The sequence below is a fragment of the Physeter macrocephalus genome, chromosome 15, assembly GCF_002837175.3.
Source record: "Physeter macrocephalus isolate SW-GA chromosome 15, ASM283717v5, whole genome shotgun sequence".
In the NCBI taxonomy this organism is placed as follows: Eukaryota; Metazoa; Chordata; class Mammalia; order Artiodactyla; family Physeteridae; genus Physeter; species Physeter macrocephalus.
In genome coordinates, this window is record NC_041228.1 from 68024762 (window position 1) to 68042335 (window position 17574).

The following is a 17574-nucleotide window of genomic DNA, read 5'->3' on the forward strand; positions in this document are numbered from 1 at the left end:
TGTGAAAAAAATCACTAGTCCAGTCCAGCTCACTCAATTTTGCCTGTGAAGAAATGAGGGCAAGAGAAGGTAAGAGAAAAGTTTGTGGCAGAAATTGGAGCATGAACCTGAGTCTCCGATGCTAATCCTGTCCTCTTCCCACTCCCTGGACTTGTTTATTCCCAAGGGAACTCTCCCTCCCCCTCCATGCTGTGATTCATTCACTGACTGAGCTACTAAAACGCATGGGAATAACCTCTTAAGTGTTTTTTCTGCACCTCTTTTTTAAATTACATCTAGGATCGATTTTGGAGAAAAACAAGGTCAAGGAACTCAAGGTTTCGCTGCCGTGGAGTGGATGCCAATCGAAACTGGAGGGTGAAATGGTGCGGTAAGTTGAGGATTAATAGGGATTCGGATCCAAAGGTATCCATATCTTTCACTCTCAAAAATGATGAGCCCACTGGGACTCCGATGCAAGACTGATGTCTTTGTGTATGTGAAAACCTCCTACGTTGTACATTGTAGCTATAATTTGCAAAAGAAAATGAAAGCATTTTTATAAAAATATGAAAGAATCAAGGATTTAAATCTGTCAACCCAATCCTGAAAACTGAAAATTTAAACACAGATGTAAAAGCAGAAAACTAAGGAATATTTGTCATTCAGAAACTAAAACAGGAACTGTGGTATATGGTATAAATCCAGTGAAATGCATTCATCCTTTCACTGAGGGTAACACTGATCCTGCCTTCATCTGTCTACGATGATCAGAGCTGCCAAATCCTTGTCTAGAATCTACCAACCTGCCAATCATACACTGATTGGCCACTCACATGGCGAATGTATTTCCACTACATTCCATGTTTCATAATAGTTACCTTTCAGGTAAGGAGAGGATGTCATTTTAAGGAAGGAAACTCTTGTGGCAAAATAAAGAAGCAAGTAGTAGCAAAAGAGAAAGAGAGAAACAGAAAATTAGCCATAGCTAGCATAGAAGATGGGTAGTATACCTCTCCTCGTCTTGGGTTTTCGGCTGGGGCTCTTAAACAGAAAGATTAACAAGAGAAATGGTTTATTAATGTGCGCTGCACATGTCACATGGCAGAAACCTCATGAAAAGTAACTCAAAGTGGCAACTTAGAACACCAGCTTATATAGTGTCTTCAACAAAGAGCAATAAACTTGTAGAGAAACGATAGTACAAAGGAATACAGTTTTAGGCTTCCAAAGGCAGCCAACTGTGGGAAGGTAAATATATGAGAGGTAACTAATGCAGGAAGGTTTGCTTGCTGATTCCTGTGGTGCTGTCTCTGGGTTAAGAGTCTGTCTCCAGTAGGAGAATTTATGTCCTGTCTTTAGTCAGAAAAGGGGAGGGTGGAGAGAGCTTTCCTGCATTTCCTGCTGCTTAATTGCCTTGGGCTCGAAATAATTTTTATGTCAAAGAGGCATATTTGGGGGTGACATATTCTGGTTTCCTTCGCTAGTTATTGTACTTGGCAACGGCGGCAACGGCGGGGAGGGAAAGGAGAAGTGTTACCCACATGCAGTTGTAAGGAGCTGCCCTTTCTCAGTGTCCTTCCTTAGCGCCCTCAAAGTATAGACCGTTGTGTAATAGAAAGTCTTCCGTGAGTCTCTTAGAAATGAAGCCTATGACAAAAGCCCTTCTTCTATGAGGCTTTGGTTCTGTACTCGATGCCACTCCTCCCATCCCCACCAGCATCAGGTGGAATAACTGCGTGTGGCTGAGACTTCTTCCACAGAACCCTCCAGGCCACCTCTTTAATCAGTTAGAATTGTTAAATCAGAATATGGTAGAATAAATAAATAAATAAATCTAGAACAATATGGTTCTAGAATATGACAGATATATGGTTTCATTCTACCATTATTAGCTCAATGATTTGGATGATTTTCTTCAATCTACCAAATTAATAATAATACCCACCTCATAGGGTTCTTACGGAAATTAAAGGACTTTACATCTGTTTAATGACTGATTCAGTCCTAGCTCCAAAAAGGGGTCTACATCTCAGTGACCCAACCCTTCTCCCCCACGCTCCAGAACAGTCAATTCACCTCGGAGCCTCAGGTCAGTTGTTTGTGAAACTACCTCTTTCCTTCAGGAGAGGGTTGTGATGATGAGCCATGAGGTAAGCTTTAAAGTGTTTACACTTATGAGAGAAGGAAAAGCATTGCATAAATACTATAAAGTGGTATTATTGATGGCTGTTTAGATTGAGAAATTTTTTTCTTCAGCCTGGACTGAGACAGCAAACTTGTTCAAATTAACTCCCTGATACCACTAACTTTTTAAAAATTCTCTTTTGTCCATCTCTGAGATGGGGCCATTTTGCATGCTCATAACTATGTGTCCCGTTTCACTAGCTGGCAGGTACCCACATCCATAGGTTTGTCATGGGCGTGATACCCACAATCACCTGAGTACCAGGAATGGTAACTGAGCTGAGTCATACTAGCAGGCCAGCCAGCTCTGCCGGTGTAAAGCTAGACTCTTGTTTATATACGGTTACAAAGTAGTGGCTTGCTTCCCTCTCTTCTTCTTCCTTTCCCCAGCCTGTTTCCTTCATACATATACCTTCTTTGATTTCTTAGTTCCAAACTGTGGTCCCAACTGGAATTCCTTTGATTCTCCCCATTTATGAATCATTGATTCTTCCTGTGAGTCAGCACTCAAGATGAACAGGGGATTTTTGTCAAATGTCAGTTGCAAAAATGACCTTGATAGACCGTTGTAAATGATGTAGGGATGCAGACTGCCTGGCTGGGCCCATCTCCTTCCCCACAAGGTCTCCTAAATAGATTCAGCTGACCTGACAGGCAGGCAGCTGTGACTCCCTCCCTCACAGCATCAAATCCATCTCCCCGCAGCTATTTGCCTGGTTAAGGGGACAGTGAACGTCACTGAGGGAACCACTCTTAGATCAAGGGTATTGAAGTAAATGAAATCCCTGAGTGAACCTCCAAACAAACATCCATAATATAATTGATATAGAAATGCCCAGGACCGCTGAAAACACTATAGAGCCAACATTGAACTGACAAAAACAAATGTTTTTTCTCTGAAATTGGTGAGTCTCAGACTTAAAGTGGAGATCGTGAAACTGCTTTTAATCATGAAAAAGTCTGAGGACTCGCATATGACAGCGTGACGCTTTAGTGCATTCAACGTGGAGGAGGCAGCCAGCTTAGAGCATACGCATGGAAACAGGAACATCTTTCCAATACTTCAGCGCTCCCCCGGGGGACTGGCAGGCCGTGAAATACACATCATTGCTCTGAAAGCCCAGCAGAGGGACTCAACAAGTCAGAGTAGTGGTGGGAACCAAGACTAAATAGATAAATGTCGTTCATTCATTTGCCAAAGTTAACTGAGCACATACTCTCTGCTAGACACTGTATCGTTTTTTCCTCCCTCTGTGCACTCTTTTTAGAGGGTACTGTGAGCACAGATTTTTCCAAATTGGAATAAATCAAGGAGAAAAGCAAAGGGTTTGGATGATATTCGTACTCAGCTTCAATCTGTGAATAATTCAAGTGTTGCCTGAACGTAAATTACTATTAGGACAAGCTACACATGGGAGAACGTGTTTGCAAATCATATATTCTGATAAGGGACTCAGAATATCAAAAGAACTCTTACAACACCACAATAAAAAGGCAGCCCTGGGGCTTCCCTGGTGGCGCAGTGGTTGAGAGTCCGCCTGCCGATGCAGGGGACGCGGGTCCGTGCCCCGGTCCGGGAGGATCCCGCGTGCCGCGGAGCGGCTGGGCCCGTGAGCCATGGCCGCTGAGCCTGCGCGTCCGGAGCCTGTGCTCCGCAACAGGAGAGGCCACAACAATAAGAGGCCCGCGTACCGCAAAAAAAAAAAAAAAAAAAAAAAGGCAACCCAATTTTAAATGCACAAATGATTTGAAAAGACATTTCTCCAAAGAAGATATAAAAATGGGAATAAGCACATAAAAAGTTGCTCAACATCATTAGCCATCAGGAAAATGCACATCAAGATACCACTTCACACCCACTAAGATGGCTATAATAAAAAAGACAGACAATAGCAAGTGTTAGTGAGGGTGTGGGAAAAATTGGAACACTCATACTTGCTGGTGGGAATGTAAAATGATGTGACCACTTTGGAAAAATGTTTAATAGTTCCTCAAAAGTTAAACAGAGAGTTACCACATGACCTAGCAATTCTATTCCTAGGCATATACCCACAAGAAATGAAAACATGTGTCCACACAATACTTGTACATGGACGTTTATAGCAGCATTATTCATAATAGCCAAAAAGTATAAAAAACCCAAATGGCTATCGACTGATGAACAGATAAATGAAATATGGTATATCCATACAATAGAATATTTGGCCATAAAAAAAGAATTAAGTACTGATATATGCTGCAACATGGATGAACCTTGAACATATGCTAAGTGAAGTCAGTCACAAAATAACAAATATTGTATGATTCCATTTATATAAAATGTCCAGAATAGGCAAATCCATAGAGACAGAGTAGATTAGTGGTTGCCAAGGGCGAGGGAGATGGAGTAGTGACTGCTAATGGGTAAGGGAGTTTCTTTGGGGAATGATGAAAATGTTTTTTAATTAGATAGTGGTGATGATTGTGAATATACTAAAATTCACTTAATTGAACACTTCAAAAGAGTGAATTTTATGGGATGTAATTATAGCTCAATAAAACTGGTATAAAGAATTTTAATTACCATTTAGGACCAAATTAGGCATTTACTAAAATACAATTACTCTTTTTAGAACACTCAGTTACCTAATATTGTAAATTACATGTAATATGGAGAAAACCATATTTTTTAGGAGCCCAATCACATATGCCCCTCTCCACATATGCCCTTCTCCTCCCAGTACCCCCTCACTCTATCAAAATAAGAGATGTTTCGGTTGGGCAAATATTTTGCTAGATCACCTGAGATGAAAACGGAAACTACTACCTAGTGGTTGTTTCCAGCCAATGCCTGTGAAAGTACAAGAGAAGTTCACTGGCCTGCTTTCCAGTGAAAAAGGAAAGTTCCTCCAGAGGAGAGGAGAGTTCCTCCAGCTGAAGGGCTTTATTTTTTAGAGAGCTATTCTAGCTAAGAACCTGGGCTGAATTGCTATAAAGATACAGGTAATTTCAGAGAACTGGGGGCAAGGAGAGGGAAAGAAAACAGAGGTAACGTTGCTAGGATAGCTAGAAAGGGATTTGGAATTCCAGGATGTCTAGTGAGGATTTTAATTAACTTTTGCTGTGAAGTATGTAAATTCTCTTCAGTATGTATTCCATAACCACCACCGCTGTTCATATTCGGTACAAGCTACTTTACTTACTAAGGCTTTGTGGAATTGGGTCTGCTATTTGGAGCTATGAGGAAGTGCTGAGTCTGGCCTCCAGGTAAGCTCAGGGAGAGAACTATTCCACATCAAATTTCCAGAGGCATGGAACTCACGACAGGAGTGCAAGTGAATTTACATCATCAGAGATTTACAGACAAGAGTTGGGTAACTTTGGGCTCAGACTGATGAATTAAACATCAACTACATGGTCAAATTAGACCCTTAAGATCCCCGTCACCTCTGCTAAGGGTGATTCTAACATGTTACACGGAAACCCAGTTTTAAATTAAAACAAATGCATCTAGCACCTTCATTCTTTCCAGGATAGAAGATCACAAGGCGAAACTGCAAATCCCTCTAAGACTTCAAGAAAATACAAAAACTTTCATTTTCTTCTCTCGTGATTCAAACACATATTTTCAAGCTAATCCACCACTAAAAAGAGCTATTTTATCTTTTGTAAAATCACTTTTAAATCCAATTTTTCCTAACCCAGATACTGATTATATGCAAAACTCACTTCATCTCCCTGTTTTATATCTCATGTTCCTTGTGCAAAACACACCCAATGCTTTTAAAAATGAGCTTTTTGTAACCACAGATTAAATAATGTTTGGTATTGATTGTGTGGGTGTATGTGTACACAAAATGATATATTGTTTTATTTCTCTGATCATTCTTCTGGGTAAATATGTAAGAATTTGCATGTGAATAACAATATATTTATAACATCTACTCCAACATCATGAACAAGTATCTTTGTTGAAGCTTTTGAAAATGATGTTACAAAGTTTAAAAACCTTCTACAAATAAATAGCTCATCTTCAAAATTCACTGAAATAAGTAATACAGGAAAATGATATTTTTGAAGCGAGGCATGATGGATGTGACAGAATTACTCCCTTGGCTCCTGGGACACTGAGCTACTGGATTTTCATTTGGCAATGATTTTTAAGTCCAGTAATTTAATTGTACCTGTTTCAGCAGATAACCCTCCCATGCTGCTAAATCTGTAGGAGACCTCTAGTCTTATGCTGGACATACGAGTAAGGATTCTAAAGCTTTTATCAACTAATTCTTGTTCCCTTATGCTGGTTGCTCTTCAGCATTATTGGATTTCTGAGTTCACCAAAAACAAACTACATCTCTCTGATCATTTTCCTCCAGCTGTATCATTTGCATTTGACAAGCCATATAATTTTTTTATTTTCATAAATTTCATGCATATCTAATCGCTTTGAATGTTTTGGTCCTTGTTACTGTTTTTAACTTCACATAAGCACTACTGCATTACTATCTTCCTTCTGGATCACTAATGTTAAATATTTTCCTTGTTTCGGATTCCCATTTCCTTTCAAGCTATATGCTTATTTTTAATCAAAACTCTTTTTTTTTTTTTTTTTTTTTTTTGCAGTATGCGGGCCTCTCACTGTTGTGGCCTCTTCCGTTGCGGAGCATAGGCTCAACGGCCATGGCTCACGGGCCCAGCCGCGCCGTGGCATGTGGGATCTTCCCGGACCGGGGCACGAACCCGTGTCCCCTGCATCGGCAGGCGGACTCTCAACCACTGTGCCACCAGGGAAGCCCTCAAAACTCCTTTTGAAGTAACTTTTCTATTCCTAAAGCAATCTTTTGAATGCTATTCTTACATGCAGAAATAAGAAAACAGTGATATTCTTTTTATCTAACACTTTTTATAGTTGTTTGAAAAGCTGTGATGTGCTAAATAATGACATGAGACACATGGGCAGTCACCTTGCCTTCACACTGTCTTCTAGTATAGCATTTCCCAAATTACACAAACCACACAAAACCACAGCATTCCCCAAGCCACACAAAATCCTAGTGAACTTCAGAACCCTAGTGGTCAGGAGAAATTATTAGGTGCCCCCCAAAATAACTATCTTCATCTATTCAAGCTGCTATAACAAAATACAGTTGACCCTTGAACAACATGGGGGTTAGGGGTGCCGACCTTCCACACAGCTGAAAGTCTGAGTATAACATATAGTCTGCCCTCTGTATCTGTGGTTCCTCCAAATCAGAGGTTCTGCATCAGAGAACTCAACCAACCAGGGATCATGTAGTGCTATAGTATTTACTATTGAAAAAAATCCACATATAAGTGAACCCATGCAGTTCAAAACCTGTGTTGCTCAAGGGTCAACTGTACAAGAGTCTGACTGGCTTATAAAAAACAAACATTTATTTCTCACAGTTCTGAAGGCTGGGAAGTGCAGGATCATGGTGCCAGTAGATTCAGTGTTTAGTGAGGGCTTCCTGGTTCATAGGTAATGCCTTCTCACTGTGTTCTCACTTGATGGAAGGTGCTAGGGAGCTCTCTGGGGTCTCTTTGATAAGGTCACTAATCTCATTCATGAGAGCTCCACCCTCATGACCTAATTACCTCCCAAAGGCCCCACCTCCTAACACCATCACATTGAGCATTAGGATTTCAACATATGAATTTGGTGGGGGGGGGGGGACACAAACATTTAAACCATAGCAATAACTGATACTAATGATGGTAGTATTTTTAAGTTGTAAGAAAAAAAGATTTTTTTTTCACAACCTAAGAAAAAATACCAAATACATTTTATATAGTTGTCATCTCAGAGGTTATCAGATGAGTAACTAAATTCATTCATTAACATATGCAACTACTATTTTCTGAGCTGGTTACTGGGACAACAGCAGTAAACAAAAACATCAGTAAACAAAACAAAGTCAGTTGTCATACATGCTATGAAGAAAAATATAATGCCAGGAAAGTAATAAAAGAGTGACGTGGTGGGGGTGGGTTAACTGTTTTAGGTGGCATAGGGAAGACGATCTCATCTGATAAGATGAGACTTGAGAGTGAAGGAGGTCTGGGGGAAGAGCAGGTAGAAGGAACAAGAGTGTAAAGGATTTGAGTTGGGAGCATCTTTGGTGAGTTTAAGGAAGAGCAAGGAGGGCTGCATGGCTGGATCTGAGTGAGGGAGGAGAGAAGGGTAGGAGATGGCATGGCGTCAGAGAAGTAGCCAGACAGAAGCTGATATAGGTCCAGCACCTTCGGAGGGACTTCAGGTTTTGCTCTGCATGGGATGGGAAATCAGCAGAGAGTTCTGAATTGAGAAGTGATATGACCTAATGAACTTTTTAAGGTAATCATTCTGGCTCTGTGCTAAATGGATTGTTGAGGACAGATATTTGGATTCAAATTATACTTTCCCATTTGAAAGCATTGATTTCAAAATGTAATAAAAAGTCTAACCTAAGAATATTAGTCTCATCTTTAGACAGCCATGGCATATACCACAATGCATTCTAAATGTTAATGTATCTTTATTATATAAAGAACTGTTTGTTTTTTAAAAGGAACCAAAGTAAAGATAAGCAACCATGTGAGAAAAAAAATGCATTTGCAGTAAATAAAGCATAGAAAGTTTTACTATCATTTTTATATATACACTTCAGAATCGAACATTACATAATAAAAATAATTTTAAGAGTCCATGGAAAATGTAAAGAAAAACTCCAAGCCTCTAGAAGTTGAAAGTTTAAAAACAGTCATAATTCATGAAAATAAAGAAATATGATAAAGTGGGCAACCCCCTAGTAATCAAAGAACAATATTAAAATAAAACAAGGTAACATTTCATCTATTAAATTATTCCCAAAAATGTTTGATGTGATAACCTAATCTGGAAGCAATGGTAAAATTGGGAGAGCATGTACCTCTGGGGGCATTAAAAAGCAGTTTGACCGCACATCAGAAATGCCCTACGGTGCTTCCCTGGTGGCGCAGTGGTTGAGAGTCCGCCTGCCGATGCAGGGGGCGCGGGTTCGTGCCCCGGTCCGAGAAGATCTCCGGAGCCTGTGCTCCACAACGGGAGGGGCCACAATAGTGAGAGGCCCGCGTACCACAAAATAAATAAATAAATAATTAATTAATTTAAAAAAATTAAAAAAAGAAAAAAAGAAAAGTGCTCTGATAGCAGTAAGAAGGATGGATTAAAGTGTGTGGTGGCAGGGAGACCAGTTGAGAGGCAATGGTGTTGTCCAGGTGAGAGATGAGGAACGTCAAAATTAGCATAGAGACAGAGAGGAGAGAAAAACAACACTGGAAAGGTAGAGGGATGAAACATGGTGACTGACTGGAGGAGGGATGGGGACACTGTGGAGTTAAAGACTCAGATCTTTAGCCAGAAAGATAATTCCCCCATATATCCAGTTAAAGGGCTTTGACCCCAAAACCAAAGAATATCAATAGAGAGAAAAGAGAAGAAAAATTTTCTGGAGGCATCCTCTAGTCTGAATCATATTAATAAATTGATTAATTTACTTAACAAATATTTCTAAGGGCAGTATGATAGGCATAGGAGATACAAACAAGAAAAACACATGATTCCTGCCCTCAAGAAGACTGACAGTTTAAATCTTAAGAAAGAAGAACAGAGCTGGAGGAATCATGCTCCCTGACTTCAGACTATACTACCAAGCTATAGTAATCAAAATGATATGTACTTCCACAAAAACAGATACATAGATCAATGGAACAGAATAGAGTCCAGAAGTAAACCTACACACCTATGGTCAATTAATCTATGACAAAGGAGAGAAGAATATACAATGAAAAAAACTCTCTTCAATAAGTGGTGCTGAGAAAATTGGACAGCTACATGTAAAAGGATAAAATTAGAACATTCTCTAACACATATACAAAATGGACTAAAGACCTAAATATAAGACCAGAAACTATAAAACTCCTAGAGGAAAACATAGGCAGAACACTCTTTGACGTAAATCGTAGCAATATTTTTTTTGTATCCGTCTCCTAAAGCAAAGGAAATAAAAGCAAAAATAAACAAATGGGACCTAATTAAACTTAAATGCTTTTGCATAGCAAAGGAAACCATCAATAAAATAAAAAGACAATCTACTGAATGGGAGAAGATATTTGCAAATGATACGACTGATAAGGGATTAATGTCCAAAATATATAAACAGCTCATGAAACTCAACATCAAAAAAACAAACAACCAGATTTTAAAAATGGGCAGAAGACCTGAATAGATATTTTCCAAAGAAGACATACAGATGGCCAACAGGCACATGAAAAGATGCTCAGCATCACTAATCATCAGAGAAATGCAAAGCAAAATCACACCTGTCAGAATGGCCATCATCAAAAAGAAGCAAAATAACAAATGTTGGCGAGGATGTGGAGAAAAGGGAACGGTTGTACACTGTTGATGGGAATGTAAATCAGTGCAGCCATTGTGGAAACCAGTATGAAGATTTCTCAAAAATCTAAAAATAGAACTACCATGTGACCAAGCAATTCCACTCCTGGGTATATTTCTGAAAAAAACAAAAACACTAATTTGAAAAGATGTATGCACCCCAATATTCATAGCAATGTTATTTACACTTGCTGAGATATGGAGGCAACCCAACTGTCAGGCAGGAGATGAATGGATAAAGAAGATGTGGTATATATATATATATATATATATATATATATATATATGTGTGTGTGTGTGTGTGTTTGTGTATATATGGTATGGTGTATATATATGTGGTATATGTGTGTGTGTGTGTGTATACATGGTGTGGTGTATATATATGTGGTATGTGTGTGTGTGTGTATACATGGTGTGGTGTATATATACATGGTATAAATATGTGTGTGTGTGTGTACATGGTGTGGTGTATATATATGTGGTATATATGTGTGTGTATACATGGTGTGGTGTACATATATGGTATGTGTGTGTGTGTGTGTGTATACATGGTATGGTGTATATATATGTGTGTGTGTTGTGTGTATACATGGTGTGGTATATATATATATATATGGTGTGTGTGTGTGTGTGTGTGTGTGTATACATGGTATGGTGTATATATATGTGTGTGTGTATACATGGTGTGTTGTATATATATGTGGTATGTATATGTGTGTGTGTTTGTCTATACATGGTGTGGTGTATATATGGGTGGTGTGTGTGTGTATATATGGTGTGTTGTATATATATATGTGGTATATGTCTTGTGTGTGTGTATACATGGTATGGAGTATATATATATAGTATATATGTGTGTGTGTGTTTGTGTATACATGGTATGGTGTATATATGTGTGTGTGTGTGTATACATGGTGTGTTGTATATATATGTGGTATGTATATGTGTGTGTGTTTGTCTATACATGGTGTGGTGTATATATAGGTGGTATGTGTGTGTGTGTATACATGGTGTGTATATATATGTGGTATATATATGTGTATGTGTATACATGGTGTGCTATATATATATGTGTGAGTGTATACATGGTGTGGTATATATATGTGGGGTGTGTGTGTGTATACATGGTGTGTTGTATATATATGTGGTATATATATGTGTGTGTGTTTGTGTATACATGGTGTGTTGTATATATATGTGGTATGTGTGTGTGTGTGTGTACATGGTGTGGTGTATATATATCTGGCATATATGTGTGTGTGTATACATGGTGTGGTGTATATATATGTGGTGAGTGTGTGTGTATACATGGTGTGGTGTATATATATGTGGTATATGTCTTGTGTGTGTTTGTGTATACATAGTATGGTGTATATATATGTGGGGGGGTGTATACATGGTGTGGTGTATATATATGTGATACATATATGTGTGTGTATATACACACACACACACACACACACAATGGAATACTACTCGGCCTTCAGAAAGAATGAAATTTTGCCATTTGCAACAACATGGATGGACTTGGAGGGCATTATGCTAAGTGAAATTACTCAGACAGAGAAAGACAAATACTGTGTGATATCACTTATATGTGGAATCTAAAAAAATACAACAGACTAGTGAATATAATGAAAAAGGACTCACAGATAGAACAAGCAAGTGGTTGCCTGTGGGGAGAGGGAAGTGGGGAGGCACAATATAGGGGAAGAGGATTAAGAGGTACAAACTATTATGTATAAAATAAGCTACAAGGATATATAGTACAACAGGGAATATAGCCAATATTTTATAATAAATATAAATGGAGTATAAAAACAGATTGACAGTTTAGTGAAAATACAATTACATTAAACTGTGGTTTTTGTGGTAAATGCTGTATAGAGATAAATAAAAGATAATTATACAAGTGTATTAGTGTCCTGTTGCTGCTCTAACAAATTACCACAAACTTAGTGGCCTAAAACAACACAGATTTATTTTCTTACAGTTCTGGAGGCCAGATTTCACCAAGCCAAAGCTGTGGCAAGCCCACACTCCCTCAGAAGACTCTAGGGGAGAAGTCATGTCACTTCACTGCCTGTTCCAGCTTCTAGTGGCCACCTGTATTCCTTAATTTGTGACCTCTTTCTCCACCTTCAAAGCCAGTGGCATAGCAACTTCTCTGACTCAGCTTCCCTCTACTTCTGTCACATAGCCTTCTGTCTATAATCAAATTTCGCTCTTATAGGATACTTGTGATTACATTTAGAAGATTTGTAATGCAAGAGAAGAAGCAGATTTGGGAGGGGGTTGGAGGACCTTAGGCAAGGAGGGAAGTTTTTATCTAAGAAAAAGTATATTCTGAGAATTAAACAATTTGCTTGCAAACAGAAATCAATCAAGTAACAACTTGTATTACTAAATTTTATCCTCATATCCTTAGAACAGAATCTAAAGATGTTAAGGAAAAGTAAGTACATAATTACACTGAAATTTTTTTTTCATCTGGCCTGGAACCCTAAACTGTCAATGCTGCAAAGAGTTGTAGCAATCATTTTCTAACCCAACAGTTCTCAGCCTACTTTTTTCCACTACCACACGCCCAGCTGATGATGGGGGCACACTCCTTTTGGTTCATCCCAAGCTCACCCCTTCTAATTGACCTTTTCTCTCCCCCATTACAAGAGTATGTTAGAATAAATTACGAGTTATTTATCAGGATAACTAAACCACTTCTTTTAATTAAATAATTTTATAATGTGAAACTAGCTACTCTCAGACAACCCCCAGGACTGATAGCAACACATTGTCACAATACCACGTGAGAACCACTGATTCGGTCCCTAATCCACCCAAGACCATTGCAGCCAGAGCAGTGACACGAATATCACCGAGCTCATTAGGGCAGTTCTGACTGAGCCTGGTCTTGTGATTTTCAGTCGATTGCTGCTTCTAGTACCACATCTGTCTCCATTTATTCTCTAAAGACTACCTTCCACCTCATTTTACCATCCAGGAGAACTAAGGTTCATAGAAACAACAAAATCTTTTTTTCTTGTCTTTTATTTTTGTCTTTTATTTTTTTAAGTAATATTTTTTCAAGTTTCACCCATCTTGAATCCCATCAAGTTTCTTTGCCGTTACAGCCTCACCAGATCGTCCCTGCTCTCTCTCCTTCCTTTCTGCTCCCGTGCATTTAGCCTGCACTGAACACTTTACAATTGTATTATATCCTACACTGTCTTGTCCTCTCATTTCCTCGTATGTGCACGTCCCGTCTCCTGTCTAGATTTATGAGATTCGTGTAGAATTTTGCATCTCAACACTTAAAAACGAGAGAGGTGATGTATGGTACGGAAGTTAAACTGCTGAAGTGTTCAGAACAGAGATGTCTGCTGTTTTATTTGACAAGACTACAATCTCCCCACTCTGCACTGCAGAGATCTTGTTATATATTCCACAGTTGTCCTGCATGTAAAGATGGGAAAGAGAATGTTGTTTTCGCTTCAGAAACAATATATTGGCTCCCATAAACTAAGGGGAAACTAATAACCTTTACATTCTCATGCTCCTAAAACCTAGAGTGATGGCATTGATGATTCTTGTTCCTTTCCCCTAGAAGTCTGTTTTATCATTGTTTCCTGGATATGGAGTTCTTTTCTGGTGTTTTTTTACTTGTTTCCTTGAAATGTTGTGTCCTGGTGCTTTAGCTTTCTGCTATCTTGATCTTCTGTAGTATAGCAGATATTTCTGATCAGAATCTGTATAACTGAGGTTAGATCTGAACAGGACTCTTCAAATTGTATATCCAACACAGCTATGTAAAATCCCCAAGGGACTTACTGTTCAACAATATTTGTGAGCTGTTTCTTCACATTTCAGTAAAGCCTGGATAGTGGCCCAAAAGGCTATAAATGAAATTTGACTGTTTTAATGGTTTTCTTTCCACCTGAATTAATTTATTTCCATCTTAGAGGCCCTGCTATTCAGGATTCTGATTTTATTTTTTAAAGACAGGGTTAGAATAGGAGATGAGTAAGGCAAAAAATCAGCAACAGTGGGAGAAAGAATTCTCAATGTGAGAACCCATTCTGCTGCTGAATCAATACGTAATCTGTAGTAAATAACTTTGGCAGCATGCCAATCCACAAAATAAACCATAAAATGAGATAGAATATCCCAGTGTCTAATGTGTTTCTCAGGCAAACAGCATTATATTGAGGTATGGCCCTTCTTAATATTACACCGTTTAGCTCATATATGATAATTATGAAATAAAATGCTTTTTTAGTCTATTATGCACCCAGTATTGGTCAAACACTGTCAGGCAGGCCAGACTGAAGGCAACGAAATATTCTGATAATGCAGGGGAATAACACTTTGCCTAAATGAGTAGGGAAATGGGTTTGCATACAATTTTAACACAGACACTAGGTTTTATGCCGAATGCAGGTAAAGTGTGTTATGGGCACATAGAAGACAGGCATCTAACCCTGCCTGGGGGCATTGGAGGAGATGCGGAGAAGGACTGGTAACTGATGGACAAGTAAAATCCGACTGTGAAGAAAAGAGTTGCTTCAGACAAAGGGAACTGCATGTGTAGTCATAAAGACAAAGGTGTATGGAACCTCGGGAAAATGACCTATAGTGTAGCAGGAGTAGAAGTAGAAAGTTTAAGGCGGACAAGTAGAAGCTAAAATTCCAAGCAGGTCAACCAAAAACAGATCATGAAGGGCCTTATCCCATAAACGTCTGGTCAGGGGGAGAAAGCATAACCCTTTGAATTCTGAGGAAGGGAGAAACTATGCAACCTTGAAACTATTGTATTGGCCAGAAAGTTCGTTCGGGTTTTTGTAAGATGTTACAGAAAAACCTGAACGAACTTTTTTGCCAATCCAATATTATAGAGCCATAGAAAGTACATGAAATTATCTGGTAAATGATAAAATACCAATCACAGTGCTATCTGTACAGCAACAGGACAGAAATCACAAATTGTTTTTTTAAGACAGAAAAACACACGAGATGAGCTATAACACCTACCACTACCCTATTGAAACACTTCGATCACACTACTTCTATGGCCTTTAAAGCTGTAGTAAAGACTTCAGAACTTTATCCAGAAGGCAACCACTGAAGGATTTTAAGCAGCAGAGAAATAAGATTGGATTTATGTTTTTAGAAGATTACAATACATTGTTGAGAAGGCTGAATTCAAGGCAAGCCAGACTGAGGGCAACGAACTATTCTGATAATGCAGAGGAATAATGCTGAGGGCCTGAACTTTGTTGGTGGACGTAGCATAGAGAGGTTTAACAGATAGGATCAACAGAATTTGCTCTCCAATTGGATAGAGGGATGAGGGAGAAGACAACTTCCAGGACCACTCCATCTAAGTTTCTGAATTGGGCCACTAGATGAATGAGGGAAACATAGGTTAAGAAACATAGCAAAAGGTCAGTTTGGTGGGTAGGAAAGAGAAAAATGATTTCATCTGAGGACATCTTGAGCTTCCAGAGCCTCTGAGGCAAGCAGGTGGAGATGTGCAGAAAGCCAGAGATAGAGATTCAAGTCACTGACTCCCACTAGAGCCCATGTCTGCTTGCCTACTCAAGAATATTGCTCCAGGACTTTTCCCATCTCTTTTGTTCTGTTGTCTTTTTGGCCGGTTGGGTGTGGTGTTTGTTTCCCTACTGGACATTTTCCCATCAGCATAATAGCATACCATTATTCCTCTCGTCTGAAAAAATCATTCTCGTCTCCACTTCCACCAGCTACTGCCCCATGTCTTTGTTGCTATTTGCAGGGTTCTCATCCTCTCCTCCTAAGTCCCTCTTAAACTCACTAGAGACAGTGACTCATCAAATCCCACATTGCTAAATCCAATGGTCAAATCTTGATCTCACCTTACTTGATTTCTAAGCTGCTTTGACAAAGTGGATCATGATTTTTCTTTTTTTTTATACATTTATTTATTTTATTTATTTATTTTTGGCCACGTTGGGTTTTCGTTGCTGTGTGCAGGCTCTCTCTAGTTGCGCGAGCGGGGGCTACTCTTCACTGCAGTGCACGGGCTTCTCATTGCGGTGGCTTCTCTTGTTGCAGAGCACAGGCTCTAGGTGCACGGTCTTCGGTAGCTGTGGCACGTGGGCTCAGTAGTTGTGGCGCACTGGCTTAGTTGCTCTGTGGCATGTGGGATCTTCCCAGACCAGGGCTCGAACCCGTGTCCCCTGCACTGGCAGGTGGATTCATAACCACTGTGCCACCAGGGAAGCCCAAGATTTATTTTTCAATACATGTAGTTTCACTTGGCCTCCAGAATAGAAAACTCTCTTCCAAACTCATTGGTTTCTTGGTCATTTTTTTCAGTGTATTTTTTTTTTCGGGGGGTGTGGAGTGGGGTCCTCTTCTTCCCCCTGAACTTTGGCCACTGGAATGCCCAGGGGTCAGTCTTGGACCTTTTCTCTTCTCTATCTACATTCATTTCTTAAGAGAGCTCATCCTCTACCATACGCTTCTGACTCCTAAATGTCTATTTATAGCCCAAAACATTCTTCCAAACTCCTGTATATAACATCTACTTGCCATCTCCACTGGTGTATCTAATGGACACCTCAAACTCAAAATATCCAAAACTGAACACCTGATCTTTACTCTGCCAGACCTGTTCTTCCTACAGCCATTTCTCAATTCCGCTGATGGCAGCTCCAACCTTCCCATCGCTCCGGCCTAAAACCATGGGAACGTCTTTAACTCCTCTCTTTCTCGTATACCTTTTCTAATCCATTAGGAAATTTTTTTTTTTTTTTGCGGTACGCGGGCTTCTCACTGTTGTGGCCTCTCCCGTTGCGGAGCACAGGCTCCGGACATGCAGGCTCAACGGCCATGGCTCACGGGCCCCGCTGCTCCGCGGCATGTGGCATCTTCCCAGACTGGGGCATGAACCCGTGTGCCCTGCATCGGCAGGCGGACTCTCAACCACTGCGCCACCAGGGAAGCCCCCATTA

The 17574-nt window shown here is 39.6% G+C and overlaps 1 protein-coding gene across 1 annotated transcript in view; it reads left to right on the top strand.

Moving 5' to 3' along the window:
- Positions 1 to 17574, top strand: part of CPA6 (carboxypeptidase A6) — a 255340-nt gene that overhangs the window by 218019 nt on the left and 19747 nt on the right. Inside the window, exon 8 of the mRNA XM_024127074.1 lies at positions 280 to 370. Coding sequence (XP_023982842.1) covers positions 280 to 370 — 91 coding nt within the window. The remainder of the gene's footprint in view (positions 1 to 279; positions 371 to 17574) is intronic.